Source organism: Phaseolus vulgaris, chromosome 10 (genome assembly GCF_000499845.2).
Source record: "Phaseolus vulgaris cultivar G19833 chromosome 10, P. vulgaris v2.0, whole genome shotgun sequence".
In the NCBI taxonomy this organism is placed as follows: Eukaryota; Viridiplantae; Streptophyta; class Magnoliopsida; order Fabales; family Fabaceae; genus Phaseolus; species Phaseolus vulgaris.
The window spans coordinates 35,174,413-35,195,825 of NC_023750.2; the positions used below are offsets into that span (position 1 = coordinate 35,174,413).

At 32.2% G+C, this 21,413-nt stretch overlaps 1 protein-coding gene, 2 non-coding genes and 1 pseudogene across 3 annotated transcripts; all 4 read right to left on the bottom strand.

The window, feature by feature from the left end:
- Positions 1 to 4,917: 4,917 nt before the first annotated feature.
- LOC137818926 (RAP domain-containing protein, chloroplastic) lies at positions 4,918 to 8,310 on the bottom strand. Its single transcript, XM_068622589.1, has 4 exons — positions 8,051 to 8,310; positions 6,001 to 7,844; positions 5,814 to 5,896; positions 4,918 to 5,163 (listed from the first exon to the last, which is right to left on the bottom strand). The coding sequence occupies exons 2-4, from the start codon at positions 7,835 to 7,837 to the stop codon at positions 5,071 to 5,073; spliced, it is 2,013 nt and encodes a 670-aa protein (XP_068478690.1). The 5' UTR covers positions 7,838 to 7,844; positions 8,051 to 8,310; the 3' UTR covers positions 4,918 to 5,070.
- Positions 8,311 to 8,783: 473 nt separating this feature from the next.
- Positions 8,784 to 8,854, bottom strand: TRNAG-GCC (transfer RNA glycine (anticodon GCC)). Its single transcript has one exon. It is a non-coding gene; the product is annotated as a tRNA-Gly (tRNA).
- A 5,546-nt stretch (positions 8,855 to 14,400) lies between these two features.
- On the bottom strand, positions 14,401 to 16,331 carry LOC137817979 (uncharacterized; annotated as a pseudogene).
- A 2,904-nt stretch (positions 16,332 to 19,235) lies between these two features.
- TRNAG-GCC (transfer RNA glycine (anticodon GCC)) lies at positions 19,236 to 19,306 on the bottom strand. The gene has a single exon. It is a non-coding gene; the product is annotated as a tRNA-Gly (tRNA).
- Between the last annotated feature and the right edge of the window lie 2,107 nt (positions 19,307 to 21,413).

Here is a 21,413-nt window from a genome sequence, read left to right on the forward strand (position 1 = left end):
TATTTAAATAATGAACAATAATATTTTAGTAAATGCCACTAAATAACATCACAATGTCATGCTATAAAGAAAATGTATAAAAGCAAAATTAATAGAACCTATGGTTAGTCTAAATGTTTACTAGGCCTTTGAATTCTAGTAGTGTTTCATCATTTAACTTACAAAATTTCTTGAAACATTTTTCATTCATTTCAGAAAGGATTATTTTATTAAAAATATATTCCATAATTAATGAGAGATTGTCTTATAAACTTCTAGATGCATAAAGTTGAACCCCAATTCTAGATTTGTCATAAAGGCTAGGACCATCTTCATCGTTAACATATATTTTTGTACGTATTAAAAAAGTCTAAATTGCTTATAAATTAAATGTTTGGATTGTAAAATTGAAAAATATGTTTTAAATAATACACTTTAAAATATATTTTTGAATTCAGAAATAAATTCTAGATTACACGATTACGAAGTCTAGAGTAATCTTTGAATTGTATAGTATAAAATAAAATATATTTTATAATTCTGAATTACAGATAAATTTTTTAATTATAGAGAACCTCTACAATTATGAAGGAGCATAAAGAAAGTATGGTACTTAAATTTAATTCTTCAAAGTTTCATAAGGATTATCTACCTTGTGAAATAGATTTAAAATTCTTAGTTAAAATCTGTTATACTAATTTATTAAATTGTAAAATTATAAGTGTTAGATGAAATAAACATAAAAATAATATCTACAAGTAATAAAAGACAGAATGGAATAATAAAATCCTATCAAGGTAAAACAAAAGTAAAATGTATATTTAATAAACACTTAGAAAAAAGAAATACAGGTATGAAACCCAAGTCTTCATTTGAAATAGCATTTCAGAAAATGCTTCAAGAAAATAAAAACAAGTTTATCATTAAAGATAATTAATATGGTCGATCAAACATTTCAGATAGTGAAGCCTACAAATTCTCAAACATACTAAAATGAAAATGAGTATGACTTCTGATAAGACAATTCTAAATCCAAAAGTACAAAAAAGACCTAGAAATCATCATATAAACTCTATTTTCTTCAAGTCCTCCACAGCTTCAAGCAACAGCATTACTCAGCAATTCTCTACACAAGTCAACAAAAAGAAAAGGATAAGAAAGGAGAATAGCCTAAATGATAATAGGAACCAAAGAAAATGTAATATCATGAAGATACATGCATATTCGTACCAGGGATTATACATTGATAAGCAGATGTTTAAATCCTCATCACTAGACTTCCGAGTTCCATTTGGAGGATAAAAAATTTCATCTGTTTTGGCCCCAGAAATGCCATGTTCTTTTCCATCTGATGGTAGAAGAGGAATGGGAAGTGGTGGTGGAAATTGTTGGCACATCTTGATGCATCGAATTAAATTCATTGAGATCACTTTGTGTGGTCAAATTTCAAGAACCAGATCAAGGTCCAAATACATGGTGTGGCACTAGCATTAAATAATATCACCTAAATGAGAAACCAAATATCAAACACTTATGTATGGACTCATCACTTCTAATCTTCACCCTAATTGTTGGCAGAGGTCTGACCATAGGTGAAACCTCAAAACTCTTACCACTTCCTCTATAGGCGGGGTGCTAAATTAGAAATATGTCATGGTGGAGATGAACCCAACCTCTTCCACTGAGAATTTCCATTTCTGTATGGTAAGACCATGAAATTAGAGAGTAGCATTATCTGATGAAACTGAAGCACTCATACTAAGTTTTAGTTATTTTAAAACCTTTTTCAACCGTGGCCAAATAGCTAGAAAATAGGTTGAATGATTTGTTGACAGGGTGCAAATTCTCTTTGACCTGCTGGCTTAGATATCTACAGTTTGATCCAAATTGCTAAGCTCTGTTATCATCATTCATAGATACCAATAAAAGTTAGTGGTGGGATTAAACTTTACCACACTTCAATCCCACTATTTAATTGGCCCTCGCCCAATATTATGGCTTAAGTTTTTCAATGAACAATCTTCTGATGATTAAAAGTTCTCAGTCAACAACAACATGAAATATAAAGCTCAATATCTCATATTTTATGACAGAGCTACCATTACTTGTAGAAATACTAAACTCTACAATTTTGTAAAAGCAATGCCAATGCCAGTAACTCAGTTGACCGTGACATGATTGGTTGGGAAATTAAAAAACAACCTAGCAACCATGTAAAGTTTCAATATCAAAACTAATTTTTTTGGTACAGATCGTATCAGAACTAACACTAAAAGCAATAATTTGACAACTTTATTTTATCATCACTGTACGCTTTTACACTCTTCTAAATGTAATTCCCTGGTTCTGGCTATATAAAAGACATACAGTATAATCTGGATATTAGTTTTAGATGGACAAGATCAAGAACTTGAAGACTAAGAATAACTGTGATATCAAAAAGAGAAAATTATATCCAAACTTGACTAAAAAAAATAAAGACAGAAACCGGTAAAATAATTGGATCTTGCCTTTGAAAGGCATCTAGAACAGGGTAAAGAAACCTGGTATTTGATTACATGCATTAACTAGCCTAAGATCTAGTATAACATAATTATAAAAAAAAATACTGTTACTTGTTAACGTTTCTCCTAAACTCCTAATGGTACTAGGAGATCCAAAGCACAACAAGAGTTAGATAAAAGGAAACACTTCACACGTTTTGAAAGGTTAGAGCTTGAGACTTTCCTTGTTTTTCATATCCTTTTGAGACCCACTGCCTTCACTGTCAAAGTTCTTGGATAGTTCTTCTCTTTGTTTTCACTGACTTGGGTTGGAATCTTGTCATGTTTATCTGGTTACTTCTTGATGCTGATTTTTCATTTTCTTGGGAAGCATAGTTGAACTCTTTCTTGTTTCCAAAAATCCTTCATGTCCTGCAAATTTAAAGGACCAAAAAATACTTTTAGACTCAAACTTGCAACAAAACAAAGAATAACATAAAGCAAAATACAAGTAACTTTAATATAGACAAACCTTTGACTTAGCAGTATAACAAATCTTGGCCATCTTAACTTCTCTGTTTTTCTCTTCTTTTTCCTTCAGTTATTTTCCCTTCAATATCATTTTTTACTAACTGCTTCTCGAGAAAGACGTGCATATCATAGTAAACCGGATTTAGCTCACAGTCCAAGAGAGACACATGTAATTCAAATTTTGTTGTTCACGAATCTATAATGCAACTCCTGTCCCCCTGAACTCAACTACTCGACCCAGAACATAATTATGGAAGCAAAACACACACAAATCATCCAAAGAAAGTTTTCCAATTTAGAACAAAACAGTTAATCAACACTCCCAGAACAGAGAAGACTAATTAAATGATTAAATTGTTGTACCCAAACTATAAATATTTTTACAACCAATCCCCCTTCTTTTAAAAAATATTCACTACTAGTAATCCCCTATACATTTTTTTCCAGCCTATGATATTGAAACCCTTTTACCACCACTTCAACATCTATTTTCTTATTCACGGAAAGTGGTGGAACAGGCACCCTAAATACTATGGGTGTCAACAACATGCTCAGAGTGCCAACAAAAACCCTAACTAACAAACTACAAGTTGTTGTATCAACAGGTCTGTATGCATCAACCAAGCGGGAAAAGTGGGCGTGAGGGATTCAAATCCACACCTTGGAAAGGTGAAAGTTTGTTTGGGATCCTCATTCAGTAATCTCTTGCATGAACTCACTGTTGTCACCAACAAATCAAGTTGATCGATTAAACTAAGTTATCGTCACTAGAATTTTCACAACTAAAGAAAGAAATGCTAATAAAGTGAAGGGTAAAAAGAAAAGACTAAACTAAATACCTGTTCGTGGCAAACACAGAGACTTTATGGTGGAAAAGAAGCACCCACAAGAGAGACTTTGGGGTGGAACAGAAGCACCCAAAAGGGGTCCATTCGATGGCACTCATCTTGTTGCTCAGATTTTCTCTTGCCACTTGTGAATATCAACATCGGTGGCAACCATGGTTTTACATAGCAAGGTAAAAGCTTCTAAGACTGCATGCGATAGCATCAGCCACATTTTTCACAATGTCAATGATCAAGGATAGCAATAAACCACAACCTAAGGCAGTAACCCTTTGATCAATCTGAATCCTATGTTTGTGCCTTCTAAATTTGGATTATGTTCCTCCAGAGTGATATAAAATGAAATTACAACAAAAATGAGGATTTTTTTTATAGATTTTTTAAGAAGATAAGAAGGAAATGTATTACAATAATAGAAGATCAGAATGAAAGTGAAGGAATATTTTGAGATGTATAAGAAGAGCAGAGCATTTGATAACAGGGAAAATGGTCTTATGAGCGCTTTCTGCAATGTTAAAACAGTGTTTAGTAAGCAGAAGCCACACTCCACAAACACAAATTATTATTTACTGTGACCTTTGAGATATTGTCAGACTTGTTGCATAAAAAAAAGACAACTCATTGAAAAAAATGAGAGCTCAGAAACATTAACTTCATTGATGTGTGTGCAATGACCAAAAATTGACCCACCTATTGGACAGAATTTTACATCAAAAGCCCTTTTGAATTTGCACCAACCAGGACACAAATCTGAGTCTGTATTGTGGCAGGGTTCTATTCTACCACTGGACCACTTGGTGCTTCTTGATTACATATTCTCCTCTAATATTTAATGTCTTTATAAAACTGCAATGAACACAATAGTCTTGCTATCCTTCGTTGCCAAACAACTATATAGATGGAATAGACTTATTTGATAATGTTATTAGGGTCCAAATCACAGGCAATGTTAATTTTAGTAGAAAATTGATAAAGAATTGTCAAAGTCAAGGACTAAAATTGATCTTCTGTAATATTATGAACCAAATTCATTTGTGGTGTTGAACTTAGAGACTAAATTAATTTTAGTCCAAAAAAGATGGGGAGAAACGGTATTTATATGCTTTTGAAATTAAATACTTCTAAGAAATATACATCTCCTTTGCCAAAATTTATTAAGGGAGCTTGGTAAAAAATACATATCTGATATCTCCTTACTCTTGACAAGCAGCATTGGCTAATCACTTTACCAGTTAGATAGTTTCGACATACCCTTCACCTAGATGATTTTTGAGGATGTTCCTAAGGTACTCTACTTGCTCAAACGCCCCTTGAGTTTCCTCCCACTGCAAGAAAGATCCCTATCATCAATAAATTCTTCTGAGACAAATCAATATCCTATCAATAAAAAGGCATTTAAATTGTCTGGCAGAGGAACAACTCATACTGTGGAAATGAGCATTAAAGGGTAATGTGTTTTTTATACACGAAATGACAATTTAGGGTGCCTCTGGGGGAGGTTGCCACACTCTAAGGTCAGATAGAATATGACAAGTTTTGGTTATGGCCTACTGAGATAGTGATACTCATAGAGAGGTCATATTGAGGGTGAAAGAATGCAGCATAATAATTGAACAGCTTCAAGAGGTGAACTTTATCGGTTATTCCTCAACGAAATTTAGAATAATGAAAGGTTTAAACAGATGCAAGAGGGTTATGAACAAATGTTTCTGCTGAGTGCAATTTGAAAGATAATCACTCCAACAGTAAGCCAAAAGGCATTTACATTGGCAAGAATAAATGTGTTTAGACAAAACTCTTGTTACTGAATTTTGTATCCTGCATGTGATAACAATACGCTAACTAATAAAGATGAGAGTTAACACATGACAGCTTCATGGCTTTTATTTTATTTTTTGGAATTTTGTATGAGAAAAATGTCAGGGAATTATAAGGGATAATAAGATATGTCTGAACTATAAATAAGAGATATCACCTCCAGATGGGATACTGATGCGACTTTCCAACCAGAAGCAGTGATGTATCGGCGTTTTAACATGGTATGTCCTAATGGAACGCCTAATAGGCAAAGATAATAAAATAACAAACCCGTTAGTTAAGATTCAACTAGATCTAATAGAATAGAAGGTTACAAACTTAATAAACACAAATCAAATACACACCAGTATTTCTTGAGAAATGTGTTGGACCATCAATCTCCAAAGCAATCTTCTTATCAACAAGCACAGCATCCAAAGTGTAACCATCCACAACATATTCTTTAACCCATTCAAGGCCAGTGCTTATGAGTAGGCGTCCAACCTCTTTTTGAAACGAAGAAGTTATTTTCTGATTAAACCTTTTAGTTTTTCCAGCAAGAGCAACTTTATCCTCAAAGTCACCACATAATGACAACTGAAGATGTGGGAATTCAAGCTTCAAGCACTGGTTTACAAGATGAACTTGAGAAGCAAACATGATATCCTCCCTATAAAACTCTGAAACCTTTTGCTCCTCATAATGGCGGAGAGTTTTCCAGACATGAGCAAAGAAACTCCTATCCATTTGTCCAAAGACGGCATAGGACCAAGCTATACTACCAAGTTGGTCCCTTGTTAAAGTGAGAACAGGAGAGTTAAGAGATCCATTTGAGGCACCTGTTCTGTGAACACTGATTTGTCCATCATTATTTGATGTCTTTTCACTTGTGCAACCTCTCAATTGGCAACTATCTTTGAAGACTATGTCTAAAGAATCAAATACAAGGTCAGCTGGCTCATACAGAGAAGCAAAAGCCCACAAAAGTTGAGCTAGCTCTTGTTCTTGAAAAGTGTGAATTATGTCTGATGCCCTTTTCGACAACTCTAAGAAAAGATCAGGAGCAGAATGCTGCATTGCAGCAAAGGCACCTGCTATATTAGCAATGTTTTGGGAGTTGAATTCCCCAACCTTGGTCAGTGCAACCTCTGCAATTCTATCCATTTCTGAAAGATAAAGCAGTTCACCTCCAATTTTAGACAGTGCCCAGGATATGTTAGAGATTCCTTGAGCAGAGCACTCAGGTAAGGCTGTCATCGCAACACTCACAAGCATAGACATCTCTTTTTGTCGAGCAAAAGCCAGTCTTCGAGTTCTCGTCATGGTAACCTTCTCCATATTCTTAGCAATTCGATGAAGAGCAGTAGCAATGTTCAAGGGGGACAGAGGAGAGGGACTTAGACCTTTTGCAACTGCAACAATTGTTTCATAAGTTACCTCTAAAACATCATCTGCAGTCTGTGCTTCTGTGATTGCTTTGTTCAAGTTGACTTCTTTTCTATGATCAGATGGCCCCGAGAATTGAGAAAGCCTATTGACAAATTCTTCCATTGTTTTTTCCTTCTTTTCTATAAACATTCCATTGGAAAACATACTCACTTTCCTTTTCAAATCATCAACATCATTCACAGGTTGCATAGGCTGTAGGAAGTCTTCCTCCAAACTAAGGTCAAGATCTTCTACATTTTCAATTTTCTTAACTATTTTCTTCTTGCTTTCCAACTTCTTGCTTTCCAACTTCTTCTTGTCCTTCTTTTTCTTCTTAACAGTAACCAAATCCTCAATCAGATGAGTCATGCCCCTTGCTTCAATTGATTTCAGCGCCTTCTTTCTCGCCCTCACACACCAATCCATTTCATCAGTTTCTTCAAGCAACTTTGACCTCTGCACTTTTTCCCTTTTCTTGGTGGGAACCCGGTTACCAAACGGATCCACTTGCCCAAGAAACTCGGATTCCCACTCCACATTAGATTCCTCTCCTTTACCACCACTATCCAGTGCATCAACGCCAGCCCCTCTGGAACTAGTACCATTATCTCTACCTAATTGTGTGCAGTTACTTCTCAGGGTGCAGGATTCAAGTTTTCGATTTAACCTCCCAGTTCTCGTTGTGACCACGGGGAAACTATAACCAATTCTTGGAGTGAAACCAAAGGGTTTTAAGCAACTTTGGTTTAGCAAAGAATTCAATAACCCTTCCATACCTTACCTGAACAAAACAAATTCAACCAAAAAGGTTTCACCATGCAACTCAACCAAAAAACCAACAATAAAAATCAAATATTATCCACTACTTTTCAAAAACAACATCACCCAATTGAAAAAAACATGGTTAGAAATCACTTCCATTAGCAGATTTTGAGATGAAGGGAAGAAAAAATAAAAGCAAAAAGAGAGAGAAAATCTGCTCCCTACCGTGGAAGAGAAGGTGTAGAAACTACGAGTTGGTTTCGCTCTCTCTCTCTCTCGCCTTCTGCAACTGACGGCTGGAGTGTGAAGAGAGTGTGGCTCCTTCTTTGTTCATGAAGTTATCCTAAATGGTTGTTTCCCATGGCTATGGTTCCACTAATCTTAATTACCACCTCTATTTAGATCCTAATCTAGGTTTTAAACATAATATATTTTTCTTGTAAAAAATCTAATATATGCTTCTTAATTCAAGTTTTTTATTTCTAGAATATGTTAGTTGGATATAGTTTTGAAATTATAAATATAACCCCACTCTTTTAATATTTGAAAGTATAAAAATAGTTGTAATTTCATCTTATTATGGACGATATATATTTACTTAAAATTAATTATTTACTAAATTTTTTTCAAACATGCTCTTAATAATATACATTTAACTTAATAAAATAGGTTAGTGTCACATCTCCAAATATCATGCTTTGTTATGTTATAGATAAAAAAAAGTAAACGTAATATATTCAATATCATTTTAAAAAAGATAAATAATATAAAAATATTGTATATTTTACAGAATGATATAATTTTTTATTTTAAATTAAATCCTCAAGCAATAAAAAATAAGGCAAAAAAAATCAAAAGAGAGAGCTCAGAAACATTTTCTTCATCGATATGTGTACACCAATGACAAACCCAATTGACCCATCAAGTGGACAAATTATCATCACAGCTCACACAGAAATGCACCAGCCGGGAATCGAACCCGGGTCTGTACCGTGGCAGGGTACTATTCTACCACTAGACCACTGGTGCTTCTTGGGTTTTGTGAAACATTTTTCTTGTAATATACTACCACGTCTAAGAAAGAGAAATCATGATCTGAGATTCTTCTAAATTGTAATAATGAACAATAATAACATTGATGAGCTTTTTTATAAAGAACTGCACATAACAACAAAATATGTGAAGTGATTCAAATTATTGTGGAAAAAACTCTACTCTTTTGATCCAAATTCATATCATATAGTTAATCTACAAATGTTTTGTGTTGCAGAAATGACAGTGTAAGGAACTTGCAAATTCAAAGCTCTGCTACAATGCAGAGGTGTGTCCTTGCATAAGACAATGCTCAAATTTAAAGAAAATTAGTTTACGAAACAAATCACCAAACAAATGTATTTATTTTATTGAAATTTGAATAATAATAATAAAAGCTACACTTACATCCTCTCTTTATATTATTTTAAATGAGATTTACGTTTTTTTTAGTTTTAAAATGAATATTTGTGTTTCTTTAAAAAAATTAATATACTACATGATGTTTAAAGTCAACATTACAAACGATTATGCGCTTTGGATGATTCTTTAAAAGGGAGATTTCCAAACTCAATGCTTACATTCTATAACTATTTTTAAATGATTTCGAAACTTATTTTGATATTACTAATTCATATAAATCAAGTATCAATCAAACATAATATAAAGTTTTCATATTGTGAAACGTAATATAAAGCACACAAAATATTATATGCTTTAATGTTCTAAGAAAGAAAAATAATTTTCCTACATATTATAAAGTATTATCGAATACAATTATGTCTTGATGATTAATAAAGACTATATTAAAAAAATTTCGAATAAGCAGTGGTTTAGTTGGAAAGTCTTTGAAAAACATAACACATGTATTTTACATAATAAAGAAGTTTTTCGAAATATATTTTGAGGAAATGTATTATTTTTAGATCCAATTAAACTTCAACGTTTTAATCAAATATAAATCTAGAAGAGATTTGGATATATGTTTTAATTTGAATATTATAAAAATAGAAGGCCTCAATAGCGAAGAGATATTAAGATGATACTCATGTTTTATTATGATAATTATATCGTTCACTCATATTCACAAAAGTTCTTACAAAAATTTTAGGAACATAAAGGCGCATATGAAACTATATCTAGAATTTACATAAGGAAAAATGAAAGAGTTGTAGAGCGAGATTTGTGCGAAAAAAGTTTAAAGCCTTATCCAGTTACTATAATCAAAGAAGGAAACAAATACAAAGAGTAATATATTTGCAATATGCAAATAGAAGATAAAGACACGTTCAAGACATATAAAAACATTCTTATTTCAGCATCTGATACAAGAACAAAGATAAATAATGAAGAGAGTATAAAGATGTAAGTTCAGAATGAACCAAGCCTCAATGTTCTAATTCATTTAGTTAAAGAAACTATTTGAAAGAACAAATATGTGATAAACGCGAAGATTGCACTCAAACCAATATTTCCTATTGGAGCGTCTAGTGCATCAAAGATAAAACATCGTGGCAAATTTTAATGAAGAATTGAGATGAAAAGAATTAAATGATCATCATTCACATATGAGGAATAAAAGGAAATAATTCAAATTGTTTCACATGTTCATGATGCGCAAGATATCATCAAAAGCAGAAGCTTCCATAAACAACATATACTAGGAAGAAGATGATGAACATGACACACAAATGCACATATGATCTTAGATTCAAAAGAAACGAATCTAAAGCATGAATGTGCACATTGGGATGAAGTTAGAAACATTTCAAAAGGATTTACACGTCCAAGATGTGGAAGAATCAAATATGATTAAGAGTTTCCAATTTGAGTGTCTAACGACTATATGAACAAAGCAAGAATGCAAACCTTCAATAATCAAATCCAAAAGGATGTATAACGACCTTGAAGATGAAAAACAACACACACAACAAGAATACGAAAAAGAAAACAATATCAATGTTTGTTGTGCTTCATATTGTTTGTATTTGCTTATTAAATCATTTATTCTTTTGGGAGTGTGTTGATACATTGTAAATTCTTCGGTCTATGGAGTTAACCCTATGATCTTTTTGTTGATAGTGTTTTCTCACTTTGTTGAGAGGTCTTGATCTTAGGGGGGGTGATTGAGACTGGTTGTTAATAAGTGTCAGATTTGAGTCATATTAAAATACAGACACTTATGACTATTAATTGATAAAGTAACTATAATATAACTCCTAATTTATGAATTTAAACTTTTTTACATATGTTGTGATTATAATCTGAATAAGAACGATTTATTCACAAATTTTTATGTTAATTCCAGAATTCTAGGGAAGAATGGAGATGAAAGGGCAAAAGGAGAATAAATAAAACTAAAAAGGGAAAGTTGGAACACTCTAGCACTCACCCAAGCCAGAAGCTCCCAAAGGTTCTCACCCAAGCGAGCCCAATCACACCCAAGCGATAAGTCACTTAGCGTAAGCCCAACTAGGTTAAATACGAGGCGTGAAACACAACCCTAAACATCAATTGAGAGAGAAAAAAAAGGTGTTAGAGACCCTAAAGGAGGTAGACGTCAAGGAGAAACATCATGAATCTTCTTTTCTTGCTTCCCATGCTTGTAATGACAAACATGAGTGACTAATTCTACCCTTTGGGATTGAGAGTAATATGTTCAAACTCTTATGTATTAAGGTGATATTTAAATAATATTTTGTTTTTGATTGATGATTGATGTTTTATTTTATTTATAATGCTTATTTACAATGATCAAGATCCTTAGATTTGACTGGAAAGTGTTTCTAAGTTTCTGATCCAAATGATAATGCTTAACATATTTGAATGCTAGGAATAGATTTGAAATGCTAATTATTATCAACATCTAATCGTAATGCTAAGGAGTTTTTATAAATATGTGAGAAATCAATATTTATGAGACTCTCTTAATAATTTTATATGCGAAGAATTGATATAAATGACTTTTATACGAGCATCAACATCAATCAAATGATAGAATATTACTATGATATTCAAAATACAAAAGAGTAAGAAAGATGAACCTCAATCCCAATTGAACCAACAAACTCTTTAACTTACTTTCTTTTTAATTATTGCAATCATAATAAATTCCCAACAAACTTTATTATTTTGTTTTCTATTTAGTGACTTGACAATTCAATTGTTACTTCTGGATTCCATATTCGTGTTTAGAGACAAATTATTACTTCTAAAAACACGATAAAAAAAAGTCTCGGATGTTTTGAAAGGCTTTGAATATTTGTGTGTTTGGAGAGATGTTGAATATTTGTGTTAATAAATGCTCTTAGGCTTTGTTTGGATTAGGGAGTGGAAATGAGGGAGTGGATTTGAGATGATTTGAAGAGAAAGTGTAAAGAAAGTTAGGGTGTTTGGATTAAGGTAAAGAGAGGAGAAAGTGTAGGGAAAGTTTATAAAAGTTTGTGAGTGATGTGATGGATGTGATTGAAATTGTATTTTTTTTAATTGATAAAAATGTAACTTTACACATTTGCCCTTATATTTAAAAATTGATAAAAAAAAATTTTTGATTGATTATTTGTGAATTATATTTTTTTTAAATTAAAATTATTTTTTTGACAATTGAAACATTATTTTCGATACCGTGTTCAAGCTAACTTCGGAAAATTATAAATTATATAAATTTTTTGGATCATATTTATGATTGATAAACATTATTGAGAACAAAGTTGTAATTGTGAATTATTTATTTTTCAATTATAGTTGTATGCAATTAAAAGATTATTTCCGGTATGGAACAAATTATTTCTGATAATGTGTTGGATGTATAATTCGATAAAGGATTATTTTTTTAAGAAATAAATATTAATGTGTATTAATGCAGTATTTTAGTTTATTAAAGCAAAATTCATTGATAAATTTTGTGCATAATAATAATGATTCAGAAAATCATATGAATGATACAATGAAATATGTTTCATTCAAAATAGTCATGGAAGTCCTTAATTTGTTTAGGGATTCGTGTCATAAATAAGATTACAGATTTGAAAAGAAAAACACATGCATAATAAAATACAACCAAATTTTTACGTAGTTTAGGGATTTGTAGTCATTATCTTGACCAGCTTTCTCATTCTTCGCTCAAGAGGCAGGCCAAAGAGTTGTTTTACCGCATTAGGATGACCACACAAGAAGTCGTAACAGTTATCCAACAAATCTTCATCTTGTATGTTCATCTCCACTAACATTTCCCAGATATCAGATTCAGAGTACTGGAAAGTCGATGTACGACGAAGTGTGCGCGTGTGTTCACGAAATATGGAGTTTCGTTCTTCTTCTGCAACAACATGGCGTCTGTTATATTGCAGATTTTCTTCCGTAGCATTAGCCACTCGTTGTGATGACAAAGCGACAACCTCAGATGAAATGGCTTGTCGCTCAGCAATATGACATAACCTATCTGACTGATCACTACCCCTCCCAAGGATATCAGTTAATCCTTCAAACCTTGTGTTAAGCCTTTCCAGTTGCAGATCAATGACGTCCACCATAGGGGCTTTTCTTTTTGAGCCTCTAGAAGAAGAAGTACCACCTGATGGCTGGGATGACTGAGGTGGCACCAATGGGGGTGTCAAATTAGGGTCAGGGCTGTATGAATCAACATTAGGATCAACTGAGCGAGGAGTTTCACATTGAGTAGCATCCAATCCTGGCTCCTCTGGGATGTCCTCCATATTGTGATCATTAAGATCTACATTAAAATGATTAGAAGAAGGGGAGAGATTCTCGAACCGAACTAGGAAACGGATCCAATGACTTCAAAAAAAATTGAACGAGGAGCCATATGAAGTGAAAATCTCATGTACGGTTCTGTAGAGTGGCAGTAAGGGTGACTTATCTGTCAACTTTTCCACTATTACACCCAAAAAACCAAACTCTGCCTTACGTAAAGTTGCCAGAGTACGTTTAACCTCTGGATTTGAAATTACTGCTTATATATTGGCGACATTGTTGTTGCTGTAATCAAACAAGCAGTACCAAATACGAACTTAGAAAGATCAGAAGTGATCAGAGCTGTAATTGTACGGACTTGTAAACAACTAAAACGTAGCAACGGTATAATAATTCAGTATGATGATAATGCTGCAGTTGTAATTGATCAAGAAGGAAATCCAAAAGGAACTCGAATCTTTTGCGCAATCGCCCGGGAATTGAGACAGTTAAATTTCACTAAAATAGTTTCATTAGCACCCGAGGTATTATAAGAGGAAACCACGATATGAATACATTATTTTTGTGAAATAGATGAATTCATCTATTTTGAGACTGAGTTCGACTTGAGGACTGCAATGCTGTTCTTCCACCGTGGCCAGTAGCACGATCAAGCCCCCATAAGTCTTCCATTAACTTGTAGTGCCTGATGGGATTAACACGCCATTTTGCGGCCGAGGGCTTTGCCTGTTCATTAATGAAAAGAAATACACTCATAATCATAATTAGTGGTTAATGTATGCGATAAGTGAACATCAAGTTGAATACGTTACCTTTATCAACGAATCCCACACTTCATCCTCGGCCTCGAAAATTTTCGTGCTTGGGTTCCAAGCAAAACCACTCAGTCCACTAAATAGATCATGGATCTCACGCCATTTGTCCTTAAGGCTTTTCTGCCTGTTCTTCACATTATTTTTTGTAATCCCTACCAATCCAGTCTGATGTAAGGATTTAACAATGTTTGTGTAACCCTGCGTCGTCCAACTACCATCAATGCGGTTACCCATAGATGCCTCATCGATCATGGCATTCAACAATCGGAAATCCATGTCGGTAGTCCATTTTTTGTGTTCACGGACAGCTGCAGATGACTCTGAAGCAATACCCTTCCCGTGATCCATGATAAAACCTAATAAAAAAGGTTAAACTTTTGCAATAACATAAATAGTTTCATACGTAAATATTAATAAAGGTGGAATGTCAACATTAAACCATGAAATTGTTCTTACAACAATATAAATATAAGTTCACGGATGTTACATAAAATTAATTATTACAATAACCTGTCCACATTTCATTCGCTATAGTATCCCTAATTTGTGACCCGAGCCTGTAGTCATCCTCACGAGTTTGCGAGTGTGACACATCTATATCTCCTTGCATCAACTCACGGTCAACTTCTTCCAACAAAGAGTCATCATTATCCACCCCGCGAAGAAAGTTATGAAGAATACAACATGCTAAAACAATATCGGTCATAGTGTCCACAGAGTAATGAGGCTCTGTTCCGCTAGCGATAATTGGAAATCGCTTTTTGAGGACACCAAATGTTCTTTCGATAACATTTCTTAGTGAGGAATGACGATGATTAAATAACTCACGGGCATTTTGTGGACCTCTTCGGGAATACTCTTTTAGATGGTATCAAACTCCGCGATATGGAGTTATAACTTGGGTTTTGAGCATAAAACCTGCATCTCTAAGGTAGTATTTGCCTACAACCATCCATTAATAATTGTTAATTATAAGTGATGTGACCAAATGAATATTTATTGCACTTGAAAACACACTCAACTAACCTTCCGGAATGACCAATGGATCCTCTCGTACAAACGCATCCTTCAATATCCTGGAATCAGAGGCTGTTCCTTCCCACCCGGCAAGAACATATGTGAATTTCATGTCAAAATCACAAGCAGCAAATACGTTTTGCGTTGGCCAGTCTTTTCTTCCACGAAAACGAGGAGCATCAACTCGGGGGACTTTAACACGGACGTGAGTGCCGTCGATGGCACCCAAACAATCCTAATACACAACAACTTCACATTTATAAATAACTTGCATTGCATACAACATGAATTAAATATTTAACTATTGTTTCTCATATTCATACCTTAAAGTATGGGAAAAATCGATTGTTGTTTAAGATATGAGGTTCAACCTCAGTCCCAGCTGGTTGAATTAAGAACTCTCCATGCAACATCAATATTGCCTTCAAAACATTATGAAAGTGACGAGACACTGTTTCCCCGGACCGATGAAAGAAGAACGAAACACTTCGATTCTTGACGTTATGACCAATGATGTGTAAAAATTTAGCCACTTGTTCTTCAACTGTAGATCGAAATGCATCTTTAACCATATCCGTTCCTCTTATTCGTTGACATAAATTAATAAATGCTTCCGGACTCATGCGAATAATGTCACGACATCTTTCAGTATGGACCAAGTACGACATCAATTCTTGTCGACGACGCTCTTTTTGTGGAATAAACTCCGGTATAGGATTATTTGTCTCGGTTAACACACGCAATACGTTCAATCCATATCCAATCATGCAAAGAATTGTCATTGCTGCTACTTGTGTCCGCAAATTGATTTGCTCTTGTATTTGTGAAACTAGTGTGAAATCAACACCAACTACATCGGGATTCATGTCATTCGTGCTAGACATCTCGACATTTTCGAAATACATAGACCAATGGTTATCGTTATCCATGGTCACAAATCCTTCACAATCATATAAGTTTAACTATTATGTCTAAAGAACCACATTTTAAATAAATAATAATACTCAATTTTGTTTTACTTTTAAAAAAAATTAAAATATTATATATAAATTCTGTAAAGTATTATAGTTATAGTTGTATTACAAATTCAAAATAATATTTATAAATTTTTTTTTACTTGATTTTAGAAAAAAATAAATATTATATATAAACTTTGTAAAGTGGTATAGTTATAGTTGTATTATAAATTCAGAATAATATTTATAAAATTCTTTTACTTGATTTTAGAAAAAATAAAATCTTATATATAGACTATCTATAAATTAATATTTTAAAATATTTAAATACTTTGTATACTTATAATTATTTTATAAATTCGTTATAAAATTCTTTTACTTGATTTTAGAAAAAATAAAATCTTATATGTAGACTATCTATAAAGTAATATTTTAAAATATTTAAATACTTTGTATACTTTGTATATTTATAATTATTTTATAAATTCAGAATAATATTTATAAAATTCTTTTACTTGATTTTAGAAAAAAAAAATCTTATATGTAAACTATCTATAAAGTAATATTTTAAAATATTTAAATACTTTATATACTTATAATTATTTTATAAATTCAAAATAAAATTTATAAAGTCTTTTAGTTGATTTTGGAAAAAAATAAATATTATATGTAAACTATCTATAAAGTAGTATTTTAAAATATTTTGTATACTTATAATTATTTTAAAACCTATTCAAAATAATATTTATAAAGTTTTTTACTTGATTTTAGGAAAATTTAAATATTTAAATATTTTGTATACTTATAATTATTTTATAAATTTAAACTGATATTTATAATTTTTTTTACTTTATTTTAGAAAAAAAATAAATATCAGAAATAATTTAAATATTAATAAGTTTGTTTTAACTACTAGAAAACTCATTCAAACTTTCATTAATGAAATTTCATTAATGCTAATTAATTCTCATCAATATACTCATCAATGTGATTTAGAAAATCCTTTGAAAACTGAAAAGGCAACAACATTCTATTAATTCTATTAACATAAATAAAATAAATTACAAATTCCTTCACTCCACATTTCATTCTCAGATTTTATTCTCCAAATTCAGAATCTATGTATGAAACTTACCTCCAGAAACCTAGCGAAAACGATGCCATCGCGAACCACCAACGACCACCGAGCACCACCAGTGGAACCACCACCCACCACCAGCAGCGAAACCGTCCACGTCCAACGACCACCAACAACGCCGCCAACGGACAACCGCTCACTTCCAACTGTTGTGAACCTCCGACAACCGCGCACATCCACCGCGTACCTCCGACGAGCACCTCCGACCGCTTCTAAGGGTACTCCCTCAACTCAAAACAAATAACCCACCTCCACTCCTCTTCCATATTTATCATCCCTCTCATTTATTCATCACCCACACACTTGAATTTATCACCAAACAATGTACGAATCCCTGTTTGTTTGTGCTGTGTTTATGCAGGGAATCTCATGCGTGAGAATGGAGAGAATATTGGAGCTGTGTGTTTATGCAGGGAATCTCATGCGTGAGAATGGAGAGAATATTGGAGCTGCATTGGCTCTGGCATAGGCATGGCACGAGCATGGCACGGGCATAGGCATGGCTCATAGGTTAGGTGAACCATGGGTAATTTGGTAAAATGAGAAACTTTCACTCCAAATCTTCTCATTTCATCAGGGAAACTTTTTACCCATTCATCGCTTTTCTTCGTCCCTAATCCTCTCTAACTCCCAAATACAAACACCAAATTCATTTCCTTTTCAATCTGGGTGAACAGTAATCACCCGGATACAAACACAGCATTAAACAAATTATTTAAGGAACTGGACGTAATCCAAACCATTGAGTAAACTAGTAGAAATAATGTGTGTACTTTTCTCTATTCTTTGTATATTAGATATTGTGTTTGCTTTATTATTTTTCAAGTACGCAAATCGAGTTTAGACTTCATTTACTCTTCCTTTTGAAACCTATTGTACTTACACATCTGATCTCTTGCTCATTTGTTTGGCAATACCACCAAAAAAACTATACTACTTGCAAACAAATCATGAAAATAAACAATATTGTTGTTGGATTCAAGTTCTCTAAATTAAAATATTACCAATAATTAAGTATAAATCAAAGCTGACATTAATGTGAGATATATGATGAAGCGATGAAAACAAAATACAAACATATGACAAGAAACAATTTAAATGTTTATCCAATCTAAACAAATTTACTAGATAAACCTAATAAAATTATACATTACTTATAATATAATATAGTAGCTATACTAACAACCTCGACATACCAAAGTCTACATTTGGATGTGAACAACAAATAAACCCAATCATATAATTTTGTTTCAAAATATATATCATCAATTGACAAGAAAATAAAATTTTGGAATAGAATTCCACAATCAAAATCTCATTCCAAAAAAACAAATATGGAATGCAAAAAATACGTTATGAAAAGAAAAAAAAATCAGGAAACAAAATCTAAAAATACATTTTGGAAAAGAATTTTTAAATTTCAGAAAAGTGTTTTGGAAATCCAAAAACATGTTTCATAAAACAGATTTCAAAAGATACTTTTGATGTTTAACTCCTCTTTTACTTTAATTTTAAAATAATTTTATACTTTCAATGCATTTTTAAATAAATATTATAACTCGATTATTCAATAACTGAGTGTAGTAGTTAGATAACTTAAAAAATTGTTATTGTTCCAATATCCAACCAAAAAAAAAAACAGCGCATGAGAGAGCTCAGAAACAGTTTCTTCATCGAAGCGATGTCGTACAATTGACCCATCAATTGAAGAGTTAATTATCATCACAGCTCAAACAGTATGCACCAGCCGGGAATCGAACCCGGGTCTGTACCGTGGCAGGGTACTATTCTACCACTAGACCACTGGTGCTATTGATTTCTATCAATCATTTGTCTTTTAATAATAATTTGGAAAAAGATTGGGCACAACTAAGAAAGAGAAATCATGGTTCCAACACCAACTAAAATCATGATTGGGTACTACAAGCAAGAACCCTTCAGCCTCCAGGAACAGGTTTCATGATCTGAGATTCTTCTAAATTGTAACTAGTACGTTGACAGTGTAAAGCACGGGAATTTTTCTAATATTTTATATTTAAATATTAATATTAATAAATTTATTTAGATATACTATAAATTATTAAGTTGATGAAATGAAATTAAATATATTGTAATAGTATAAGTTTACATACTTTTAGTATATTAATAAATTTAATATAATATAACATAAATAATTAAAAATTCATGAATATATTTTTTCTATAATAAATACATTACAATACAATAATAATATAATAAAATAATTTGAATAAATACATTATTATATAAACAATTATCTAATACTATTCACCAACCTCATGCTATCTTCTTACTGTAATTTAATCTGCAAAAAAAAAAATGTGTGTTTCTTTCCGAAACAGATTGTAGGCAAAATCATATTAAATTATGAATTCACCTTTTATGATATAAATTAAAATAAAATGTAATGTAATATAATACAAATAAAACATAATGAAATATAAATACAATGAAATACTATTATATAAATAACTAAAGATCTTAAAAACCATACAACAATAATAAGCATATATAATAATGCCAACCTATTATAAATATACCAGATAATGAAACAAAATTGTAATAATTTATGTATTCACATTTCAAGAAATGGATGAACAAATAGAATATGAACACTACTAAACAGAAACATATAGTGAATATAATATAAACACAAAGAGTACTGACACTTTAGTTTTCCAAAAAAAGTCCAAGCAGAAACATAAATATGTTTGAGCTTTCTTAATAACTGGTAACTATTATGCTATGAGAATAATAAAAGAAATTATGCTGGATAGCTTAAACTGTGAATAGAAGTAAGCAACAAAACCCTGATATGAGAAGAAGAATTTCTCGTATCACATTCAAAGATAATCTTGTCTCCTTCACGAAAAGAATGAAGACTACATAAATTCTTCCACCCTTTGCCAAGTTTAATCCGTCTAGAAGGAGGCTTCCCTTTCAAGACCTTGCATTCCACATCCATTAGTAGACCATGCAGAGTAACCTTATTAAATCTCCCTTGTCGAATATATTGTGAAAATTTAGCAGGAAGATCCTACAACAATATCGAAATAATAAGAAAATAGAAATGAAGTAGAATATAATAGAAAACATTTTTAAATAAATCAATTTTGTACTAACCAGATAACTGAGTTTGATACTTAATCGAGACAACTTTATGGAAAAATGATCGAAGGGACCAATGCTTAAGGGTTCATTCCCTTCAATTTCTTCCAAATAACGATTTACTCCACTCTGAGAGACGTCATCCATATAAACAGTTATATGGAAGGCGTTGTGACCCACATAACGGAATAAAATGTAGTTATCATTTATGAAACCATAAAAATCAAACAAATTAAACCATCCACTCAATATTTTCGGCGACAATAAATTTTCGTTATATTCCACTATATGGACGTTTCCTTCTGAATCAGCCAGGGTCCACTCCTTTCCCAGTTCTTTTTGAAACTCGATGACGAAAGCCCGATCTACATAACCAAGCTATTGCTTTTGAAATAAAGAAAAAAAAATGTTAGCAAATGAAGAAAATGTTGAAAAGAAGAAATTTTGGAAAAAAAGAAAAATATACATACTTCCCCACGGCTGTTCATGCACCAAAAGACTCCTCTTGTTTGAAGTCTAATGATTTCTTCAGGGCGCCATTAAATGAGTAATGGAGAAAACACCAAGAACTCAGTAGGAGAGAAAAAAAATAATAGAGAAACCACCAGAAAGAAAGTAGTAGAGCACCAGAAAGAAAGTAGTAGAGGAGGATATTTTATAGAAGATTTAAGTAGAAATGAGTACTGTTGTGAATAATAAAAAGCACCACAATGTTATGACCTTTGGTTTGTCCGGTGTCTCTATCATTTCAAGTACATCATTAATTAATTAATAATAATAATATTAAAAAA